General features: G+C 37.2%; 1 protein-coding gene across 1 annotated transcript in view; it reads left to right on the top strand.

Moving 5' to 3' along the window:
• Positions 1-22,970, top strand: part of SH2D4B (SH2 domain containing 4B) — a 64,839-nt gene that overhangs the window by 13,201 nt on the left and 28,668 nt on the right. The window contains exons 3-6 of the mRNA XM_061373779.1: positions 289-436; positions 10,683-10,827; positions 18,016-18,223; positions 19,985-20,112. Coding sequence (XP_061229763.1) covers positions 289-436; positions 10,683-10,827; positions 18,016-18,223; positions 19,985-20,112 — 629 coding nt within the window. The remainder of the gene's footprint in view (positions 1-288; positions 437-10,682; positions 10,828-18,015; positions 18,224-19,984; positions 20,113-22,970) is intronic.

Here is a 22,970-nt window from a genome sequence, read left to right as displayed (position 1 = left end):
GAAGAATACAGGGTATGACTCAAAGATATCCAAGAAGTACTTTAATTTAGAAGGTGCTATTTTAATTAGTCATTTATCAAAAATTAAAAATGTCTGCTTTCTTGATAGTTTCCTCAAATCTGATTTGTGCTATTTCTCTTGTTAAATGTATTTTAATTCCTTCCTTGCATGTTTTCATGAAGTCTTATGCTAAGTATTTGTTGCAGCTGGTGAGAAAATATATATCCTCGATTAAAAAAAAATAACTGGTGTCTTAAATTACTTTTATGTTCAAATCCTTTTCTGAAGGAGACAAAAGGAGGCTGAAATTACAAAGAAATTCCGGGATGCTATGGCTCAAGAAAAAGCCAGAATAGTGGCAGAAAAATGGAAAATAGAAATAGAAGATCGGAAAGCTGCCAAATTGGAGGAGGAAAAAATTCAGGAGGAACTGAAGGTTTGCATAGAGTAATTTAGCATTTTTAATAGTGTTTTTATATAGATTCCAAGTTCTTGTCACCTTCAGTGCATGTTTATTAATAACTTTAAAACCTAGAGTTGTAATTTTTCATCCTGGAATGTACAAATAGCTACATGGTGTTCACCGGAACAGCTGGCTGAGTTATGCAAAAAAATTACATATCTCATTCAAAAGTGTCAGGACAATCAAACTGGTTATTCAGCTCAGACATTAACAGAATTGTTCAGTCAGCTGTGTGGAATGAATCATACTGGAGAAAAATGTACAATTGTGAAATGTCACATTTTAAGTTGGTTTCTTTGGATGTATTTTGTGTATTTTGGCTAGGTTGTTCACATATTTAACTTGAAAATTCTGTCACTGCTTTCTTCAAGAGGTGGATCCTTCTCCTACTCAACATATGGGAAAAGTCCAGTTGGCTTTGCTGGAAGACATTCATTTGCCTGATTTTTATTCATGTCATACTGAAGTTTCTAAGAGCAAAGTTACAGAATTTTACTGTTTGAAATATTTGTTTTCACATTCTCTTGTTGAAAAGAAGATAGCTTCTCTCTCCCTTTTCATATTACTTTATAAAGATAAAAACTTGTTTAAAAATGAAAAAACTAAAATATAATTGGTTTGGAGCGCAGAGAAATTGTCAGCCTTCTGAGTCTTGGATGTGCACACTGGGACTGCACAAGATGGTGAAGCTGGGTTTCCATGGAGAAAGTCTGTAGCAAAATATGACTCCTAGGAGATCTGCATCCAGTAACTTCCATCTACATGCTTCTGCCCTGCTGATGGCTTGTTATGCCATTTTTCCCTTCCTGGCACTGTGATTAAAAGTGCAGAAAGTGCAGATAGACTCCCACCTTGTCCCCCTGTGAAGGGAGAAATGCTGAAAAACTCGGTGTTAAATTTATATATGGTTTGATTACAAACTAGAGTCAGCATGTTATCTGTCATTCTGTGAACTGTGGGCTTGGAATTTGAGGGTTGTTATAGTGATTATAGGGTAGTGCAAAACAAAGGTGCACAATTAATCTGAACTCATAGGAGAGAACAGGGCCTTTGAAATTTGATGTCAGTAAGTAATGAAACTATACTTTTCAAGTGCTTTATTATCGTATGAATAATGAACAGAGCAACTAATTAAAAGCTCTTTTCTCTGCTTGCTGGAAAGCAAAGCCCTCTTGAACAAAGACTGATATTCACTTAATATCTATGCGGCTGATTTACAGTGCACAACCTATGGGTTGACATAGTTTAATAACTAAAAAATATGGTATACTAGTACTACTGGTAAAAATAAGAGGGAGATATAAACCTAAAAGGGGGAAGGAAAACAAAAACAACTAAAGTAACAGTGACACATAATACAATTGCTCACCACTTGCTGACCAATACCCAGCCCGACTAGAGCAGTGATTGGTTCCTTCTGGATAACTCCCCCCAGTTTATATAATTGGCATGACCTGTTGTGGTATGGAATACCCCTTTGGCTAGCTTGGGTCAGGTGTCCTGCCTGCTTCCTTCTGGCTTCTTGTGTTCCTCCTCACTGGCAGGGCATGAGAGACTGAAAAGTCCTTGACCAGAGTAAGCATTACGTAGCAACAACTGAAACATCAGTGTGTTATCAGCATTGTTCTCAGACTAAGACAAAATACAGCATTGCACCAGCTTCTAGGAAGAAAATGAATTCTGTCCCAGCTGAAACCAGAACACCAACATCTTTGGAAACAAGATATTATTTAGTGGTTATCTTTTAAATGCCCCTTTACTGAACGTGCTCCCAGCATTTGCTATATTAATACAACATAGTCTAATTACACTTCAAGGCCTGGGTCTTCATTTAGGTCTATAATTTGAGATCTTTTGTGAGGGAATTGGACTAACATAGCAGAGACCCAAATACACACTTATCCCTGGTACTATAGCACCACAACTTTGCTGCTCAAAAAAGCTGCTGATCTATTACTTGGTCTTGAAAGAGCGGGTTTTTGTACATAGGACTGTAGAAATTATTAAAAACAGCAAAGGCATTTCAAAGACCAGTGAATCTCACAAGCTAATATGGGGAACTTCTCTATCCACTGGCTTATTTAAACTCGGCTTTCCTACTGCTTCACATTTTACTCTTTTTATAACTATTCTTGTGCAGTGGAAGAAGTACATGAAATATTTACAAGCTGAATGAGTATAAAGATACCTAAACAGGGAAATGGGAAGATATGTTTCTGGCATCTACTTCCAACTACAAAAAAATGAATAGAACTAAGGTGTTGGGAAAAAGATGAATTAAATCTACTCATGTATGACTGCAATCATTGAAATCACCAAAAAAATGTACCTTTCATGAATGATTCAGGGTGTGGAATGAGGTGCAGATCAGTTAACAAGCCCACTTTAACAGGTTTAAAATATTTAACACACTGGTAATCATCCTTCTGTGATGACAAAGAGACCATATTTAAAGCAGTTTCAAAAATGGGGTATAAAAACTTTAGTTTCTGCTAATATTTCATTCTCTTGAATGATTTTGACTTGGGAGATCTGGGAGACTGAAACTGTCCTTTCTGCTGATGTGTTTAATTTCTAAACATATTGTATCTCACACACTCCTTTTAAAAGAGATTTTATTCTTCTTGACCTATTGTGGGACTTAGGGCTGTCTGCACTAGATAAATGATATCTCACATATCAAAGTGAATGACGATACCTATTTCCTTTTCCAACACTATTAGAAAAGTATTGCTTTCCTTGGTGTTTCTTAAGCAGAAATGCCTTTAATTTATGATGCTAGAATATAAGTGTTGACTGCTCTATTTTTGCAGTTTAAGGACAGCTATTCTTTTGTGATTCTATTGCAAAAGACAAATAGGAGAGCCAATTACTATCGTTAATCTTTTTGCTAATTTACAAAGGGTATGAGATCACAGGCATAATTTCCTACTGTAATCAGTTGCTGTCACTAGGAATCCTGAACAATGTGCAGAGCTAGGACAAATTCAAGGTACCAATGTCAGCCAGCCAGGCATGGGAGGTATCTTTCATCTACATTTAGAAATACTCTCTCTCAATTTGCTCTTCATGTGGTCTACATAAAGCAAGAGAATGCTAAAGTACTGTCTGTATGACAAGATCAGACACCTGCCCAATTTAATAATATAAGCATGGTTTACAGTAAAACTAGATTGTTACTTGGGAGAGGAAATATTTGTTAACTGAAACTTGCATATGTCAACTTTTATGGGTATTTTTCTTTATGCATCAAAAAATATTTAGTAGGAATTTTAATGAGAGTGGGCACTTAAGAAGAAGTAATCCTTATTCTGTTGATAGGCAACAGCAGAGTAACAGTGCATTATAATTTTCTCCCACAATTTACTTTTTTTTAATGCAAGCTTGTAGGATATAGTATGGTTTGGGTTGGAAGATCATCTAGTTCCAATGTCCCTGCCATGGGCAGGGACACCTTCCATGGAACCAGGTTGCTCAAAGCCTAATCCAACCCGACGTTGAACTTCTTCCTTATATCTAGTCTAAATCTACTTTTTTTCAGTTTAAAGCTACTTCCCCTTGTCCTGTCACTACATGCCCTTGTAAAAAGTCCTCTCCAGATTTCTTGTAGGCCGCATTTAGGCACTGGAAGGCTGCTATAAATTCTTTCTGGAGCTTTCTTTCTCTGGCCTGGACAAGCCGAAATCTCTCGGCCTGTCTTCATAGAAGAGGTGCTCCAGCCCTCTCATCACATCTTTGTGGCCCTCCTCCAGACTTTGTCCACCGTGTTCACAACCTTCTTGTGTTGGGGTCCCGATCTGAGTGCAGTACTCCAGGTGGGGTCTCACAAGAGCAGAGTCCCGTTGTCAAGTCATGTTGGGCTTTTTGTCAACCAACACCCCCAAGTCCTACTCTGACCTGCTCTCAATTCAGTCTCCACTCAGCCTGTAGCTGTGCTTGGGATTGCAGTGATCCAAGTGCAGGACCCTGCAGCAGGCCTTGTTGAACTTCAAGAGGTTTGCACTGGCCCACTTCTCAAGCCTCTCAAGGTCTCTCTTGATGGCATCCCTTCCCTCCAGCGTGTTGACTGTATCACACAGCTTGGTCTCATTAACAAGCTTGCTGTTAGTCACTCAGTCCCACTGTCCATGTTCCTGAAAGGTGTTAAACGGCACTCGTCCCAATGCCAACCCCTGAGGAATGCCACTTATCACTGGTCTCCAACATCAAGCTGTGGAGCACAATGCTTTGAGGGCAACCATCCCACCAATTCCTTATCCACCAAGTAGTCTTTCTATCCAAATCCATGTCTTTCCAGTTTGGAGAGAATGATGTTGTGTGTCAAATGCCTTACAAAAGTCCAGGTAGATGACATCGGTTGCTCTTCCCTTATCCGCAATGCCATGGCCCCATCATAGAAGGCCGCAAAATTTATCAGGCATGATTTGCTCTTAGTGAAGCCATGTTGGCTTTCACTAATCACCTCCTTACTTTCTATGTACCTTAGCATAGTATATAGGAGTATCTGCTCCACAGTCTTACTGGGCACTAAGGTGAGACTGACTGACCTGTAGTTCTCTGGGTCTTTATTTTTCTCCATTTTTAAAAATGGATGTCCCCTTTCCCAGTCAGTAAAGTCACTTAAGTAAGTTCATGACCTTCAATTCCAGTTGGAATTTTAGTGAGTAAATAGAGCTTTTTTTAAGGTGTGGATGTAAGACTTTATGTGTCCTGGATGTTTTAATTCTCATCAAAGATGACAGGTATAGAATCAGCCTTCAGAAAATAATGGAATAATTAATGCTTCAGTTTAGAAAATCTTTAATTTCCTGAGGACAGCCAGTGCTTAATAGAAAGAATACACTTCAGTCCCATTGAGTTGGATGGACTTTCAACACATCTGAGTGGTTTACGGTGCTGAGAAGTGCCATGGAACTGGTTCTTCAGACAATTGCTGCTAGGTGTAGAGTTTAGGCCCCCAGTAAAATATCACTGTCACCACTTGCATTACTGTGGGCTTCTTATGATATATACACTGAGCATTCAGTCCTCATCTGAAAAACAACTCTTCTCTCCAAGTAAACTTCAAGCATTTGAATGGGCCTGTTATCTTTAAGTGCAAATAGGCTGCAGGTTCTTCACTCTATCAAGAAAACACTAAACTCTTTCCCAAGGATAGCGTATTTAGAATCTAGGAATATGAGAACAGCTTCTTGCTGGGGTTTGGCACCCTGTTCAGTCTGAAAATACCTCACTTAAGTTCATTCAATCACAAATACAATAATTCAGTGATACTTCATTTTGTTTTCTTTTATGCAACCACAATTCAGTTCAGAATTTCTTTTTTAACATGCAGTTGTCTCCAGAACCATGTTGGAAGTGAGGCAGTTGTTAGCTGCTGCTGGGAGCCAGGTTGTCAGGTTTTTCTATCTTACTTGTGAGGAACTATGATATTAATTAAAAAAAAAATCTTTTCCCCAGTGGTAATTGTGCTTGCTGCAGCCACTGTCTTCATTCTGGCTTGCTAGTAAAAACTAGCAAAGCTCTGATATTTTCCATGGGTAATCCTCCATGCATAGTTTGCATACAGGGAATTCAAGCTGTGAATTCAAGCCTCAGAGACAAACCTTTAGTAGGTTGTTACTGGATCTATGCAAGTTACACAAGCAGGGTCTGCTTCGCCATGTGCAATAAATCTTAGATCTCTCCCAACCAGGAATAGTCTTTAGCTTTGTTTTCTGCCTCATCTAAAAGAAGGTCTTTGTGAAACAGTATATTGTCACCTCTCTATATGAGCCATAGGTGAATAGCATGTCCTGGAGCATATCCATGACTGAAACAGCTACGTAAAGCATGAATGCATTTTATACATTTGTCTCAGTGCATATACATGCACCATGGAATGATGCAAACCCTGTGTTCCTTTTGAAACACTGGTAGTAGAGAAGAAAATAATGTCTCTGCGACTGCTTCCTTTTCTGATGCAAGTGAGAGAATTTTCTCAGAAAAAGGGTGGGAAGGAGTTAGATATATTTCTGCTGATACTCAATCAACGCTGCGTTGGAAACTGTCAGGTGAGTTTATGGAGAACTGATCTCTGAACTCAGCCTGCTGTGTCAACCTTGCTGAGAGCAGGCTGTCCTGGAACCCAGGATTTCCAGATTTCCTCTTTCAGAGCAGGAAGTCTTAAGGGCTTAGATCTGAAGATGAGTGCTCTCAGCCCTGTGGCAGGTAGCCTGCATGTCTGCCTTGGGTCAGGGGTGGTTCACGCATCAAGCGTTATTTAGAGCGGGCCATAGCAAAGCTATCAAACATTGTGAAGCAGACAGTCACGGTAACAAGTAACAGGTCTGTGGTAAATGTTCAACTGCCGGAGGCTACATAAGATCATTTAGCATGTTCAAATTCTCCAGTGCAGTTAACGCTAGAGAGGATTACTGCTGCCTATTGAACTTTCATAGTGATTTGTTGCAGCGGGTTGGTATTTCTTGGTAATTTGTAACTATATACTGAATTGTCACCTTTCTAATTATTCTGGAAGAGCTGAAAGGGTCATGGCACAAAGTACAATCTCTCAACTGTCAGGCAGAAGGTGTTTTTTTTAGGTTATTGTTGCTCTTCACTCTCAGCTCTGATGTGCAGGGTTGGATTCATGGGGAGAAGCAGATAAACTGGTTGCTCTGTTCTTCCAATGGAGTAAGTGTGGCAAGTTCAGTTATTAATTTAAATACAAGCATATCAGGTTTACTCATACTTCACAAAAGGCTGATTTTTCTTTCCTGTGGCGTATTTACAAGAGTTATTTCTCCTCACACACAAATTAAGGAGTTGTACAATATACTTGCACACGTATCCATGCACTAATTAAAATAAATAGAATTTTATTTTTTCCTTTAATAAGGAGAATTATATGGAATTTTTTGTGACTTCATAATCACGTGTCAGTGTTAAGTTTGCTATTATTGTTGTCTCCTCTTTGACTTAAATCTCCCCCTCCCTTAAGTTTACCTTGTTATTTGAGAGGTTGAACAGAAGACATCTTGATAACCCAGGACTACCCCTGTGTCTCTCTGTCTTCCCAAAAAGATAGCCTAGATGAATTGAATTTTTTTAGATAGTGAAGCTAGGTGAATAAATATTCTTCTCATAAGAAAAAAGAATAGCTCATTGCATAGTTTTTCCAAGAAAGGAATACAGCCTTTTTTTAGCAGCCAAAATATGGAATCCCTAGTTCTCTTAAAAAAAGGTAGTTTTTTGTTTTATTATTCTGAAGAAGCTACTGGGCTTTGAAATCAGTGCTTCCAGAAAGCATTGACTATTCAAAAATAATGAACTGCCCACTAAATTAATCTTTTTAGGACTTAGGGGATAACAATGGGAGTATGATGTTAGAAGTAATCAAAGATATTAGAACAAATTGACTGAAGGACAATACTAGGCTTTTCTTTCTTGGAAATAATAAGTGCAGCCTAATTTATTGTTCATCATGTGTGTTCTGGAGCTATTATTCATTACACTATTAATACCCAATATTTCAGTTTTTTTGATTTGTTGTGTTATAAAGAAGACAAATCCTCTGCTGGTGCAAACTGGTGTAGCTCAGCTGTGTTAAATGGAGAAATATTGATTTAATTTACTTAAGGAAATGGAGAAGTGGTTGAATTCTTTCAAAGGATGGGGCTTTGCGTTTGTTTTGGTTTCCCACTCTGAAGATGGTGTTGCTTGTCACTGCTTGTCATTGCTTACTCCTTTTCAGTCTTTTTGTCACTCTTCCTTAAATGTGCCATTGTGCGATTCATGACCAGAACAACCAGAGTCCTCTTTCCTTCTGTTGCTTCTGGCCCTCACTTTGATTCTAGAGGTTGTAAACAGCAATATTGTTTGCTTTGGAAAGCAGTCTTCTGAAAAGAATTGGAGTTGTCTTCCTCTAATTCCAGATGTTTGGTTAACAACAGATAATGTCTGCAGAGCTAGAGAGAACTGGGGTTGAGAGAGGAGAGAAAAAAGCACCTTTCCTTCCCCATGATCAACAATACCATGGGAAAGGACATGTTTCCCAGACATATATTTCAGACACCTGTTCAACCATTGTGAAAATGTGTATGAGTCTCTCTCAGGGGCACTAAACATTGTTTGGACATTCATATTACTATATGCAGGTTGGCTTTGCTATTTGAGCCCTGGCAGGTGTTAAGATAGGACAGACCACCTTTGAATAAGTTTTCCAATGCATTATAAAACACAAACTATTTACTGCAGGGAAGTGTTAATTTATGTGTATGTTTATTGAATTAAAATACAGCTTTTGGATAGTTCCCACCCTTTCAGCCAAAAGAGGTTGAATTATAACAGCCATTATACATAGCGTGAACTTTCATATAAGTTGCATCTTCAGACACTGAACAGAAAAAACCTACATGTACCAAAAAAAAAAAAAAAAAAAGACATGCAAGTTACTTTTTGCAGGATTATGAGCAACTTCATGCAAGTTCAGTTTTACATCACCTGAACCTACAGACTAAGTTTAGAGAATAATAGAGGTTAGGTTTTGCCTCCACTCATATTTGTAGTATTCACTAAAATAGACCATGTACTGTTTTGGTCATGCTGTGAATCCTGCTGTGGTCACAGTTTGTTTTCAAACTTACAAAAGATGCCCTTCTACAAAGTTCACAGTGCAAATATATGATAAAATAAAAAGGAAGATTAATACATGTGATTTCCTTTTGAGAGCAGGAGCAATCCTATCTGAAAAGAATTTTTAGACTTTACAACATAACATGTCTTAATAAAAAATAAAAAAAGTACTAGTACAAAATCTGTAGCTGAAGATATTTCCTCAAATACACCACCTCAGCTGACTGATGGAATGTGTCAGTGCATTTGATAAATTGTTTTCCAGTTTAAAGTAATCATGGGAGGTTGCTGTTTTTATTGTTGTTTTGGTTTGGATTGGCATTTTGTTTGGTTGTTTTTTTTTTTTGCACTCAGCTCTTGCTGGTCCCACTGCAATGAAACATGAAAATCCCTCTGAAATGGAGAAAAGTTAGGAAAGTGCAAAAATCTGGTGAAATCCCACTTCTGACTTTTAATGAAGAAAAGTTATTTAAGGAAGCCAGAAATATCTCCCCCAGGTCTCCGGATGTAAAACTTAGAGTTTCACTAGTTTTTATTCAACCAGATGTCAGTTGCTTCACACTGGAAGTTTGATAGCATTAACATTTTGCAACAACTCACAATCTACTTTGGACACCCCGTACTTATAGTTTCTGTTGTGTAACTAGGTTAATAGTTCAGGGTGATTTTACTCAGCGACTTATAACAAAATTCCTATCCATAAGTTTGTTACCCAAAAGAGCATAGTGTTGGTTCCATTGTAAAATTAAATACAAAAATGTTCTTTTCATAATTCAAGTTATTTCAATAATATGAATAAGATTTCATGAAGCTTGGTTTTAGCTTTTTGGGGTGGTGTTCAATTGAATAATGAATTAAATCTGCCTCTCTGCTACCTAAGGAATTTGGGTAGCAGATTTTTAGAAAACAGGTATGGATTCTCTTTCTGCACAAATCAAGCTCCTACATTATCAGTAGTATGTTGAAGGCCAGCTGTAGAGGCAATCTGTATCAGATTTTCATCTGGTCTTCTTGGAAGGGAACCTTTTTTGTACATTACCTTTGGCTGCATTTTGCAAAGCAACTAGTGTGTGCTGAAAGATCTGGCTTTTCATCCAGAATGTAATGATCTTAATATTTAGAAAAAGTTATTCTCTGTGTTGATTAGAATGACACATGGTGACAGTCGCTAAATTAAGAACACCAGTAAATCACTTACTGAATTCTATAGATTCTGTAGTTGATGTGTATACTGCTTGAGTGATAGGGATATCTCCAATGTACATGTGGACTTAAAACAAGCATTGCTTGTGGATTGCAGGATAGCAGAGGCTTTGGTGCCACATGACAAAACATGGTTTCCATGTAGACTTCAAGTCTCAGGTACTTATATGTTTCTTATTCCCATTAATACCTGTGCATCTCAAAACATATCTTTATCAGAAATTCCTAAAAGGTAAGAAACTTCTATTATGCCTGTTTTGATATGTGAAGAAACCTAAAGTTAGAAGAGAGTGTGATTTGTCAAAGGGAATGTAGCTACCCTGTGGGAGGAAGCAACTGAAGCAGTGTTCTAACTTTTGGCACATTCTTCCTCACCTCTATTTTACTTCATTTTGCCTAGAAAAGAGAAGAAGAGGAAAGACAAAAAGGTGAAGAACAAATAAAACAACAGGAAGAAATCCGAGCAAAAGAGTTGTATTTGAGCCTCATGCAAGCTCAGCAGCATAGTCAACACAGCGATGATGACCAGGAGTGGGAAGAACAGTGTGAGTAAAATTACCTTCACAGAATTAATGTATTTCAGAAGGCAAATAAAAGGAGACTGGTAGAATGGAAAACAGTGTTGCTGAAAATCTCTTCTACATAGAGCAATGCAAAATGCTGTATTATTTTTCAGGAAAATACCAGCCTGAGCTCACAAACAGAACTTACAGTGAGTTTACCAATTTCACATACCTTTCTGGATGAGAATCGGTGTCAATGTCTTATAGAAATGTTTTCATGTACAGTGACTGAGATCATTAATATTTTGTCTAATGTCATTAATTAACAATTTTGGCTTAATGAGAATTCTGGACACAGTTATTTCACAGCTTGTCCTCAGCTGTCTCTGAAGAGGTAAAATCTGTCTTCATCTGTATTTAAATTATTTCCATATGGCAATGGAGTCAAGATATGATATGAGCACTGACGCTCACTTCATTGCAAAAATTGCAGAACATAATATTTAGATTGTTGCCCTGAAAATGATCATGATGATGATCTCTCTACTAAAGGTGCTGTACCTATCACCATTGTGATTAATTTAAAAATAAATTAGTGATTTTTGAAAGCCTTTAAGGAACAGAACAAATATATTCCTACATATATATGTATACATACATACATACTATAGGTAAGTAAAGGTCCACATTATGAGTAAATAAAACTTAATAGGATATTATGAATACAATGTACACCTATATCCATCTGGATGTCTGTTGTATAGGTGGCTTTAGAAGTAGGAAATCTGTTTACAATGAGAATTATGTATTTTTGTTGGGGGGGGGGAAATATTTTTTATTTCCCACATCTATACTGATTTACTTACTCTGCAGAAAAAGGAAATGTTAACGATTAGAAAGTTTTAGCTAACGTGAGGTTGTTATATTAGTTATATATAACACAAAGGTTCATTAACTAATACTAAATATGGAGATAAATGGAGCTGATAGTATCTGTTGCATGAAATGCCTCATGAAGTAGGAAAAAATATTGCTGTAGTGTTACATATTTCCTGACAGAAGTAAAAGAAATGTTTAAAAAAATGCACTGAGTTTATTTTATGGTTCTAGTCATCAATTTAGGAGCTCCTGAGAACTGATTACTGGAGTCCTATTACCTTGAATTGATGTGAGAGTGAATCATTTTGTACAACGTGAATTAAACCTGTATAAGATGCACTGCTGCCATTTTCCAAGCTCATAGCAGGCTATGCTCATTTTTGATCAATAAAACCTCTGTATATAACACTGTCAATAAAGAAAGGTAATTATTTCCTGGACAATTATCTAAATCCACATGTATGTGTTTATTTGGAAATGAAAACTGTATCTTTCTGTATATTGGGTGTTTAAGAGCAGAATGAGTTGGTGGGAATAAAATAGCCTCTTAGTTTTGTAGAAAACTAGCATCAGCTGGCAACCTAACACAGAGGATGATATTATGTGCTTTAGTATTTTTTTGGTGGTATATAAGGGAAAAATATATTAGCAACCATGTTATTAAAAAAAAGCCCGCCAAACACACACACAAAACCCCAGTCTCCCTTTACACTGAAATTGGCAATAAAACAAAATACCTTAAACATGACTATAATTACATACTGTAACTTATTTTCTTACTCTTGCACTACAGACATAACTGAGGTTTTAAACTGTTGCCTCTGTTTTCTTAAGGAATGGTGGTTATATGGAGACAGAGATCAGAAATGCGTTAGAGGAATTACGGGAGAAGGCAGAGAGAAAAGGAATAAGGTCTGAAAGGTTTTGACCATGATTTCTGTAATGGCATTCTTGATCTGTCAAAACACTTTTGACTGCAGTATATGCTGATGAATATGATCTACCATCAGTATTTTGTCTTGTATAACCTTTGGAGTATTCTGTATGCTCTGAAGGAATTCTATCACTGTCAGTCTTTGTGCCTCAGTACTTACAGACCTGTCTGCTTGTGGTCAAAAGGTGACTGACTGCAGTAATTTCAAGCTGTCTAGCCTGGTCACCAATAATAGTGCTGCCATGGCAAAACAAAAGCTCAGCACCTTCTGGCTGGTGGCACCACAGTTGGGTTTTGCAGCCTACTATAAATTCTGTGCTGCTAGAGTTTATGCTGTTATCAGTAATTGATTTAGCATTAAACTAAGTGCAGACTAATGACTAAAGTGTATCACATCCTTGTTTATCCTCTTACGCTTATCTTAGTGTCTCAATTTATCCCAGTTGGTTTGACAGCTTAGAATTGTGTTCCATTAGCAAATGGGTGTGACAAATTAAGATATGAAGATGCAGTGTTTAGTGCCTCATCTGAAACCAGTTCCTGGCTGGTTTAGACTATGCCATCAGACTGCATTGAGCTTCCTCAGGAATGTTAACATCTTCCATTTCCTTAACAGGAGCCGGAAACCCCATCAGACAGGCAATAACAAATATTAGGAAGTGGGAACATCTGAAATTGCTATGGAACTAGTCCTTCAGGTTCACCAGATTTTTTAGTTCTGATTTCAGTTCCAGATTTCTCCCCTCCCCCCCCTTTTTATGACAATACTTTCATTTTGTCTTCAAATATTCCTTTGGGGCACTGAGAGGAAATTTAGTGAAGTTAGGCAAAGCTGTCTACTTGTCATCTTTTCTAAGCAATAAACAAATGCATGAATGTATAAGAGAATTACAAGCAGATGTAACATTACCATCTTTTGTCTCTACACACCTGCAATGGAAACCATGTTACCCATTAGGAACAAGGCCAGTCTCTGTGTCTTACCTCCTTGAAGGCAGCCCTTCATATTCAACCAGGCTGGGGGTCAGTACTGAAGGGGAAAAGTAGTGCTAGAGCAGCTATTGTGGAGAGCAAATGTAGCTATGATATTGATGACACTACTAATTTATTTAGTAGATGGAATTTAGAATGTGATGAGGATTCATCTCTCCTCATCACATTATCCCTCAGTTGTTTATTGCCAAGGCAATAAGCAACGTGTTGGTAATATTAGCTCCTGTTGCTTGGTTCAGTTTGCTTCTGCTGTTTCCCTGATTATGCCAAATAACAATAAAAGCCCATAGAACCACTGTGTTAATTGAAATACATAATTTTAGTGTTTTTTAATGTACAAAATGACAAATGTAGAATAACTTTAGAAATCGGTACTAAAAGGAAAAAAACAGTGTTGTAAGAGCAATTATACACTTCAATTTCATGTAATAGATATATGTTATGGTGTTTTAGATGGCAATTGTGAGTTAATATGTGAAGTCAAGTATATCGGCTAGCAAATGAGAAGATGAATAGTGGAAAAGACTGAATCAAAGTGTCCACTGTTCAAAGTTGTTATTTTGGTTCTTTTTTTTTTGAAACTGAGAAGGGAGAACTAAGGCTAAGCTTGGATAGAGGAGTGCATATATTCTGACTAGTTTTGGACCTTTCTACAGGCTATTTTGTAGGTTTCTAGAGTATTCAGTAAACAATACTGTATATCACAATCTCCGAGTGTGAAATCAGAAAAAGAATCTGCAAAACATAATATGAAAAACAGTAGTATAAATATTCCTCTGAGTGAATACTGCAAAAGGCATTCTGTTAATGCGCTTAGAACCCCCTACAAACTGCATCAAACAATGAAGTGCTCAGATACAATCTGACCAGCTTTACTCATCTCCAAATCAAAATTATTCCAGTAAAAAAATAAACAGAGTTGACTGACTTTATCTATACTTATGCTTTTCCCAAAGCACCCACTTTTGGTCTCTGTTGGAAGTTGGATTCCAGGCTGACTCATATCTTCTTTTATATTGTTACATTTTTATGTTCTTCTACAAAATATGTCCATGAATTTATTTTTGGCTGAATTTTAAAGGAATTCATGTTTGTTTGGTGCTTATTTTCCACACAAATTCAAATGAGTGAGTTTACTGTCAGGAGCATTTGATAAAGTGCTGAATTTTGAAGTGAGTAGTCCCCAGCTCAGCTATGCATTGACAAGAAAGTGCTCAACCTTAAGTGTGTGCTCACTGAATTTCAGTGGGTCACAGAGTGTGTTATTGAATAGGAATGGGATTATTCACATGCTTTCAGATAAGCAGATTGCTGAACTGGAGCATATCGCAGAGTATTTTTGGGAAGTTATTTTCCAATTAGGAAAGGGGAAAACACCATGTGATTTGTATGCACACTCAGAAAATTTAAAGATTGAATTTTATCTATTAAGTACTCATTTGAATTGCTCATAAACAAGCTTCCAAGAATTATTAACAAGGGTAAAGCCGAAACAAAATAATTTAAAACTGAGGATGAATATTCATAGCACATGGGTTTCTTTCTGCTTTCATATAGCTCTGATTGTAACACTCTTCAAAAGCAAAAAACATTGTACAAAATTGAGAGTTCCTAGTCTTTCACAAATTATGTGATCAAGTTCAGCTGCAGCAAAGCAAATCCTCATCTGTATCAAAGTTTTGGCATTAGAACTTTGCCAGACTGCTAATAGGGATTTCACAATCCTAAGAGAAAAATATAAAAGGAAATCTTGCTTTTTCACTCAAAAGACAACTTAGATTAGCACAGAAGAATAATAGAGTCTCTTAAACTGTTCAAGAAAAACAAGACAAACTCAGTGAGACCTAGAGGATCGTGAAAGGTATTGCACACGCAAGCTGTGTGGTTTCTTTTTTGTTGTTAGAGTATGTTCTACATGACACTGCAGGTCATACAGACATGTCTAAGCTGGCCTTAACTATTTTTTCTAGCAATGATAGCCATATAATCATGACAGCACAAACCTTAGTCTAAATATTTTTACCAGTTTTCCAGGAAGGTTTGATAACTCATTTTTTGCCTGCTCTACTGCAGCCACAGTAATATTGGCACCTAAAACATATGAACAGTTCTCTACAAACTTAAACTGTATAAAGGCATTGCTATATAATTACCCTGCCATCAAGGCAGAAGCATGCTTAATTTTGTAAGTGCTGAAGGAGGATGTACCTGTCATTGGTATCACCAACACCTGAAGAAAAAACTGGTAGTGGAGATGGAAAAACAGGACTGGGCTGAACTGTAGATTTCTGGCAAACTTGACAAGTCAATCAAATTCTTCATTTCATATGATGCTGATATTTAAAAGTTGCAAACTATGCTACCTCTCCCCATTGTTTTGTCATAAGAAATACTAAAATTCAATAGTTTGGGAAAATGTAGTCCAGGTCACTAGCTTCTGATGGTACAGATTTATTAGCTAGTAAAAATACAGTAAGAATGTCTCTTGAAAAGAGCGTCTGTTGCTAGGGAAAGGGGGGCATGAAGACACCTTGCCTTTTTTGCTACCAGGCAGCCTGTGCATCAGTAGAATAGAATCTCAGAAAGCTCCAGGCAGTCTGACCCTGATCTGTGACAACCAGTGGCTGATTTCTAAATGTCTTACCAAGTTGCATTGCACTCATCTTCCTTGCTGTCTCATGTTGTTGCAAATACAAACTCCATATTTAAAGCAGCCATTACTGAGTAGCTTTACAAATGATAAATTGCAGAACTTTTTTTTGTTTTTGTCACTAGTATACTTGAGCCATTGAAGTAGCATATTTAGGTGACGTTATCTACCCTTAAAAATAACAGCCTGTAAGATAAGTGGTGAGACCTGTTACTCAAATTTTATGTGCTGTACAGTTGCTTGGTATTGTGTTTAGCAAAAACTGCTCTGTATGCAGGTAAGTGAAATTGAAATCCTGCCAGTTATATATACAGGAAGAAACTATGACATGCATATTATGCTATGTTGCTAAGCTTTTAGTCCTGTGTATCTTGCTACCTATGATAATATATAACTCTTAGCCTAAAAGTCTTTTTCCCTCATTTAAGGGTTTTATTTCATGTCATTTTGTTTTGAGCGCTTTTATTCCTTGATTCCATGAAGCCTTTTCATGATTTGGACAAATCCATTTATACTTCTGCTTGCTTTAAATCAGGAGTGTAAACCAGCAGCATGCAAACAGCCTAATGAAATGCATCTATCTGGTTTTATATCATGCATTCCTAGTCACAGGTGCAATCACAGCAGAGTAAGAAATAGTCTGTTCACTTTATGAACTGGGCATGATCTAAGCCAGGATAGTCATGGCAGGATTGATAATTGCTACTGGAGGCAATAGCTTGCTGCTTTAATATTTGCTTCACTGGATGTTAAAGGTTTGTTTTGACTGGAATAATTTGCTTGCCTGAAGTTATTTCTATCTCCAAAAAAAATAAATAAATAAAAATCATCAAAATGGGTCTTGAGGCACCAGAAAAGAGCTGATATGATGAATATTTGCAGTACAAGTCTTGGTCCATTTAAGACATACCTTTTTGAAGACTGGATTTTTAGTATGTTAGTTTTAAAATGATGAAGCTTTAGTGAAAGATGGCTGACCTGCAAGGGCCAGAGCAGCAGTCTCATTTCAGGTTATGGAAATGTTTAACTCTCTGGTCAATGCCATTGATAGATGTGTATTAAATCTTCCAGTACAGATTCTGTTTCTTTGTATGCAATTTGAGAGACTCAAATGTGAGACAACCCCATCCATAGCATCAGCATGCCCTTTACAAAGACTATTAACTTCTCCATTGTTACTGAAAATACTTTTCGACTGCAATTTTCAAGACGGAGACTTCTGTGACTTTAAGTACTGTGACAAAGATAGCATAGGCCTTTCAGAAAGAAATCAACAGTAACAACAAAAAGTGTGATCTACATGCTAGTTTTTATCTAACTAAATTTTGAGAATAGCTCCTACAATGCCAGTTATCTGTATAGTTGCAAAGAATTCCATTAAACACTGACTTAAGTGTAATTGGTAGTTAATATTCTTTCTTGAAACATAAAACTTGCTTCACTGCCAGTGGAAAAGATGTCCTGAAGCAGAATTTCTCTTATTACAGCCAAAGCAAGTGTCAGATGTAATTGCAGTATGTAGAGTCTCAGTTATTGCCAGCAGTCATCAGATCATTGATAGCTCAAGTCTGGCATGCTTTTTCTGATGGTGGGCCTGTATCTGAAGCATCAGAGAAGTCATCCAGTTACCCATCTCTTTGATAGTGTGTTGTAATTTGAACATTCTTAATATCACATCATATAAGGAATAAAAGTAGTTCTATTAGGGAAAGAGTAAATGGTTTTTGTATTTCTAAAGCCTCTCCTCCTCACCCTTTCCATTCATTCCACCCAGTGCGTCGCTCCAAAGCTGCAGATGAGGAAAGGAGCCACAAAGCACGCAGGGCTCGGGATGAATACCGACGACAATCCTTGCGTGCCATTCAGAAGGGAAGAGTGGCTGGCTTGAGTAATTTGTTCCAGGGGACAAGCCTGAATAACGATCAGGAGATAAAACTGAACAATAGTGCAAGTTGTTTGCAGCCTCTGTCTGCGCCATCCAGGTTGGTTTGTACACGAGTCACTTACTTAGAAATAATTTTCTGTTGAACTGATCCTTCTCCAAGGTTCTCCAAAATGAAGCTTTTCTTCAGTTTTTGGAAATTCTCAGTCTTGCTCTTTCACTACAACTAGAAAAAGAATGTTTAAAGAAGAATGAAAACAGAGGAATGCTTAATGTAAACTAAATGCCATTAATTTTTCAGACAGATTTCTTAGAGTTCACGCAGAGAGATGGATCCTTCAAAAGCCAGTATTTGATTAGTGTGCAGGGCTGTGATATGGAGAAGTCAAATGGACAAATTCTTAGGCAAGTCAAAGCCTAACACTGCCTGCTGAATCACAGCTCTTTGAAAAATTTTACAGACAGCTGCCATACTCCTAAGTTTCAGGGAGTTCAGGTTTTTATTTCAGGAAAAATCAGGTATCTTTGGACTTTATTATTCTTTCATCTGACTATTTAGGGAGTGCCATGAATTGCAGAGGGGAAGAATCCAAACTGGCAGATGGGTGCTAGACAGTTGACTAATTACTCTTTTCCTGGGAATTGCTTATACAGTAATTTGGCTTCATGTGATGATAAAGGCAATCTGAGCACTGGCAGGATGGTAACATTAAATGCTAAAAAACTACATAAATAACTAAAATAGTCCCAACAACAAACACCCAAGATCAGAAAGGAAAGAGTTCCATTACAATATTTTTTTCTTTACCAGTCATTGTAGCACCAGTGAGAATTGTTTGGAAATACATTGTGCTTTAAGAAGTTCTTTGCTCTACTGTGCTGAGACAGAAACTCTCCTGTAACAGCAGCCAAAACTCCCAGTTTGAGGAGCAGTCAGAATTTCAGTCTTGGAGAGACCAGGATTTTAAAGTTACCACCAAATCAACTTGTCAAAGGAATTATCCTCTCACTTGTTCAAGCTACCTAAAGTCTTATTCAAATTGCAGTAGAAAAAACACTATTAAAAGTGGCAGATTTTGACAAGACAGTCTGTAACTTTGACTTGAAGTTCTGAGCTTGTGAGGTGAGATTATTTACTATGGAGCTTGGTTGTGCTAGATGTGATCCTTTTCAAAAAGGGCATGAAAAAAGCTGAAAAATATTTAGATCATTCTCCAGCTCATGTTCAGTACTACTTATCTGTTTCTAGCCTACACCTATACTACAAAAAACAGGCAATGTTCCTTTTTGTTATCTCTTAAGGCTTCTCTTTGTCTGTCCATGGCTTGATTTTGAAGGCATCAAGAAAAAGAAAGGTTGCTTTAAACACATACTTTAATAGTGAACATACCTAAATGTCTATAATTCAATTTCTCACACCTAACACTGGTAAGGTTGAGCAGGAATAGATGTGTATCTAAAATTTTACTTTGCCAGTGACCTGAGAGGTCAAGGAGGAGATGCACAATATGTTGTTATTTACCAATAGTGTGGGATGGATTTTTTTCCTCGAGGGAATGTGGGTTCGGTGCTATGTCTCTGAAGTTTTCCAGCATGAAGCATAGCTCCTTTAGTTTTTGCCTTGCCTTTTCTTTTAAGCCACTAGAAAATAGTACTCTTTTATGTTTATTTAAAATCTTTCTTTCTTATAATTTCTATATACTTTAGAAAGCTTCCATTCGCTTTTTTCTTACTTGTTTGTCTTTGCCGAGTGTTTTGTAAATACGTAAAAAATAGATTAATATTTCTGTTGTCCCTTGGTTTTACATACTGCGAATTCTCTGTATGACTCTTTTCTGTAATTACTTGCCTTTCAATACAGTAACATCTGGGAGCGTCCTTCTAGACCCTTTTCCCAAGATGTCATCATTCGCTGGTTCAAAGAAGAGCAGATCCCTCGACGTGCAGGGTTTGAGAGGAACACCAACAGGATTGCTCAATGGTTTCATGGTAATACACTGATCCTCCATTTCATTTAAAATAGAGTTGTAAGCATACACTCAGGAAATGAATCCTGCCAGCTTTCATCACAAGAAGGAACGTCTACTTGACATTGTGAAACATGATGCCTGTTAATGTTTGCATCATTCCTAATATTTGCATATGATTTCCCAGTTTTCTTTTTTCTGATTAGGTACACTATTTTGTGATTCATATCACCAAAATTTTGTTGTTCTTTTTTTTTTTTCCCCAGGAATATTTTGGCTAAAATGTATTTGCTGTTTAATAGCAAGCCAAACAGGAGCATTGATGCAGAGTTTTTTATTTTCTTACAAACAACATTTTGTGTTTTTTTTTTTTTTTTCTGAGAAACAAACTGATTAAATTTCATATGTGGACATTTTTCAAAAGGATTTTCAACCATGATCTTTCTGTGTCACCTGTGGTAAATGTTTTTCCTGCTTGTAGGAAGTTCACATCCATATAAATTGGCACAAGTAGTGATGAACATAATTCATGCCTTAAGTTAAGAAGGCATCCGGGCTTGTGCAGTCTAATTTCTGTGGTTTTGGATTAATGTGTTAATCATGGCAAGAACTGAAGAATTAGTGATCTTTCTTTAGTTTCTCAGGTCATGCTGATTGTATCTTAAGAAACTGACTATCCAATGACATTTATGAAAGTGAGCGAAGTACCTCATTTGTCCTCCTCCTGCTCAGAGCACGACAAAGTTAATTAAGATAGATCCCAAACATAAAGTTCAGCCATTTTCTTTGTGGAGATCCACATAAATGAACCTTTTGTACTTATTTGCTGATTGGTTGGTTTAGCTTCTGCAGGCCTGGTAAGATTAATCACAACCTTTAATGAACAACACTCAATGCCTTGTAACTCTTCTGGAGTTGCGCAAATTGAACATCAGGTTGTTACAGATGCAGTAAGCAATGATTTGTAGTGTTATGCACTATGTCATATTTTGTAATGTAGACAAACATTGAGGAAAGAAAAATAAATGAAAAATTCAGAGCAAAACCCAACCAAAACCCTCTTGATTGAATTTGCCTCCAGTCTGGTGAGGTGGGAAGGAGAAGGCAACCGAAACCACTTTTGATCCAGCCAAAAATCTTTTTTTTTCTATTCTTTATTACTTATTCAAGTAAAGATTTTGATGCCTATTGTGTAAGCCTATTTAGGATCTTCTGTGTGTTGTTGTTTTGCATTGTATTCAGGCAACCAGGACATTATATATTTTTGGGGGGGTATGAATAAAATACAGCAGACTATATATGACTTGTGTAAGAAATTGTCAATACAAATGAAAGCCATCATTCAAAGCCCAGAATTACAGCTAACCATGCAACCCAATGTAGCAATTATAAAAATCATCATTTGGTTATGTGGAAGTTTCTGTGGGAAGAACTGCTGCCTAGTATTTAATGTTTTCTAGTGTTATGATGGCAGTTTCTCAAAACCTCAGGCATCTCAAACAGGTATAATCAGGCCTTCACATCCTTGAATTTCTGTATTTTGTTATATTCCAGTTTTGGACCATAAAATGGGAGTATAATATTCTGCCTCACATTAAAGGCCTTCTGAATGCTATACAGTGAGAGATCTATGATAGCCATACCAAAAAATTAGATATTAATTTCTTGTAGAGTTACATGGTTTTGCTAAGGTTAATAGACCTTTGCTTACTTGCTTTGACAGTCAGGTGGTTTAGCTTTTTAGCTAAAGTTTAGCATTAGCTGATTTGCTGTCTTCAAATTGTACTATGGACATAAGATATTTTCTGATTATGAAGAGATGAAGGTCTGAGACAGATGTGCTTAGGTAAAATAACAAAGTCCAAATAATAATGCAAAAATGTCTTTAATCCTATATATTTGGCATATTTCCCACATTAAGTCATCAAACTGATCTGGATTCTGTTTTGAAATGCTTATTGTCTAGGGCATTTTCATGGTATGTGAAGCAGGGAAACCTATGGCACACTTAAAGTACCTGAAGTTTTCCTTTTGTCTTCATTTGAAGCATCAGTACAAAATGTTTCATTTGAAGTAAAGTGGTAAAATATGTAATAAAAAAAATTCGTTTTCAAGTATGTGCATTTCCTTCCTTATTCACAAAATGTTACTTCTTACACCAGTATCAGCTTCAACTTCATCCATATCTGTCTCTTGAAATTATCATCAGTTATCTGAACTCCACTGAGAGATGTTTTTGCTCATTTTGAATAGGCTTTACTGTTTTCTTGATTAAATAGTTAATATGTTAAAGATACAAACTGTTCTGTTCAGCTGAATTTTAGGTGTAATGTTGGCTATGTTTGAGTAATAGATCGTTGCCACCAACTGTGTGACCAGCAGGTCGAAGGAGGTGATCCTGCCCCTTTATTCTGCTCTTGTGAGACCTCACTTGGAGTACTGTGTGCAGTTCTGGTGTCCTCAACATAAAAAGGACATGGAACTGTTGGAACAGGTCCAGAGGAGGGCCACGAGGATGATCAGGGGACTGGAGCACCTCCCATATGAAGATCGGCTAAGAAAGTTGGGGCTGTTCAGCCTGGAGAAGAGAAAACTGTGTGGAGACCTCATAGCAGCCTTCCAGTATCTGAAGGGGGTCTATAGGGATGCTGGGGAGGGACTCTTCATTAGGGACTGTAGTGATAGGACAAGGGGTAATGGGTTCAAACTTAAACAGGGGAAGTTTAGATTGGATATAAGGAGGAAATTCTTTCCTGTTAGGGTGGTGAGGCACTGGAATAGGTTGCCCAAGGAGGTTGTGAATGCTCCATCCCTGGCAGTGTTCAAGGCCAGGTTGGACAAGGCCTTGGGTGATACGGTTTAGAGCGAGGTGTCCCTGCC

Source organism: Neopsephotus bourkii, unplaced genomic scaffold, assembly GCF_033783945.1.
Source record: "Neopsephotus bourkii isolate Nb327-2 ecotype Australia unplaced genomic scaffold, CSIRO-AGI_Nbou_v1 NB_1634, whole genome shotgun sequence".
Taxonomy (NCBI): Eukaryota; Metazoa; Chordata; class Aves; order Psittaciformes; family Psittacidae; genus Neopsephotus; species Neopsephotus bourkii.
This window is presented reverse-complemented; position numbering and strand designations above follow the sequence as displayed.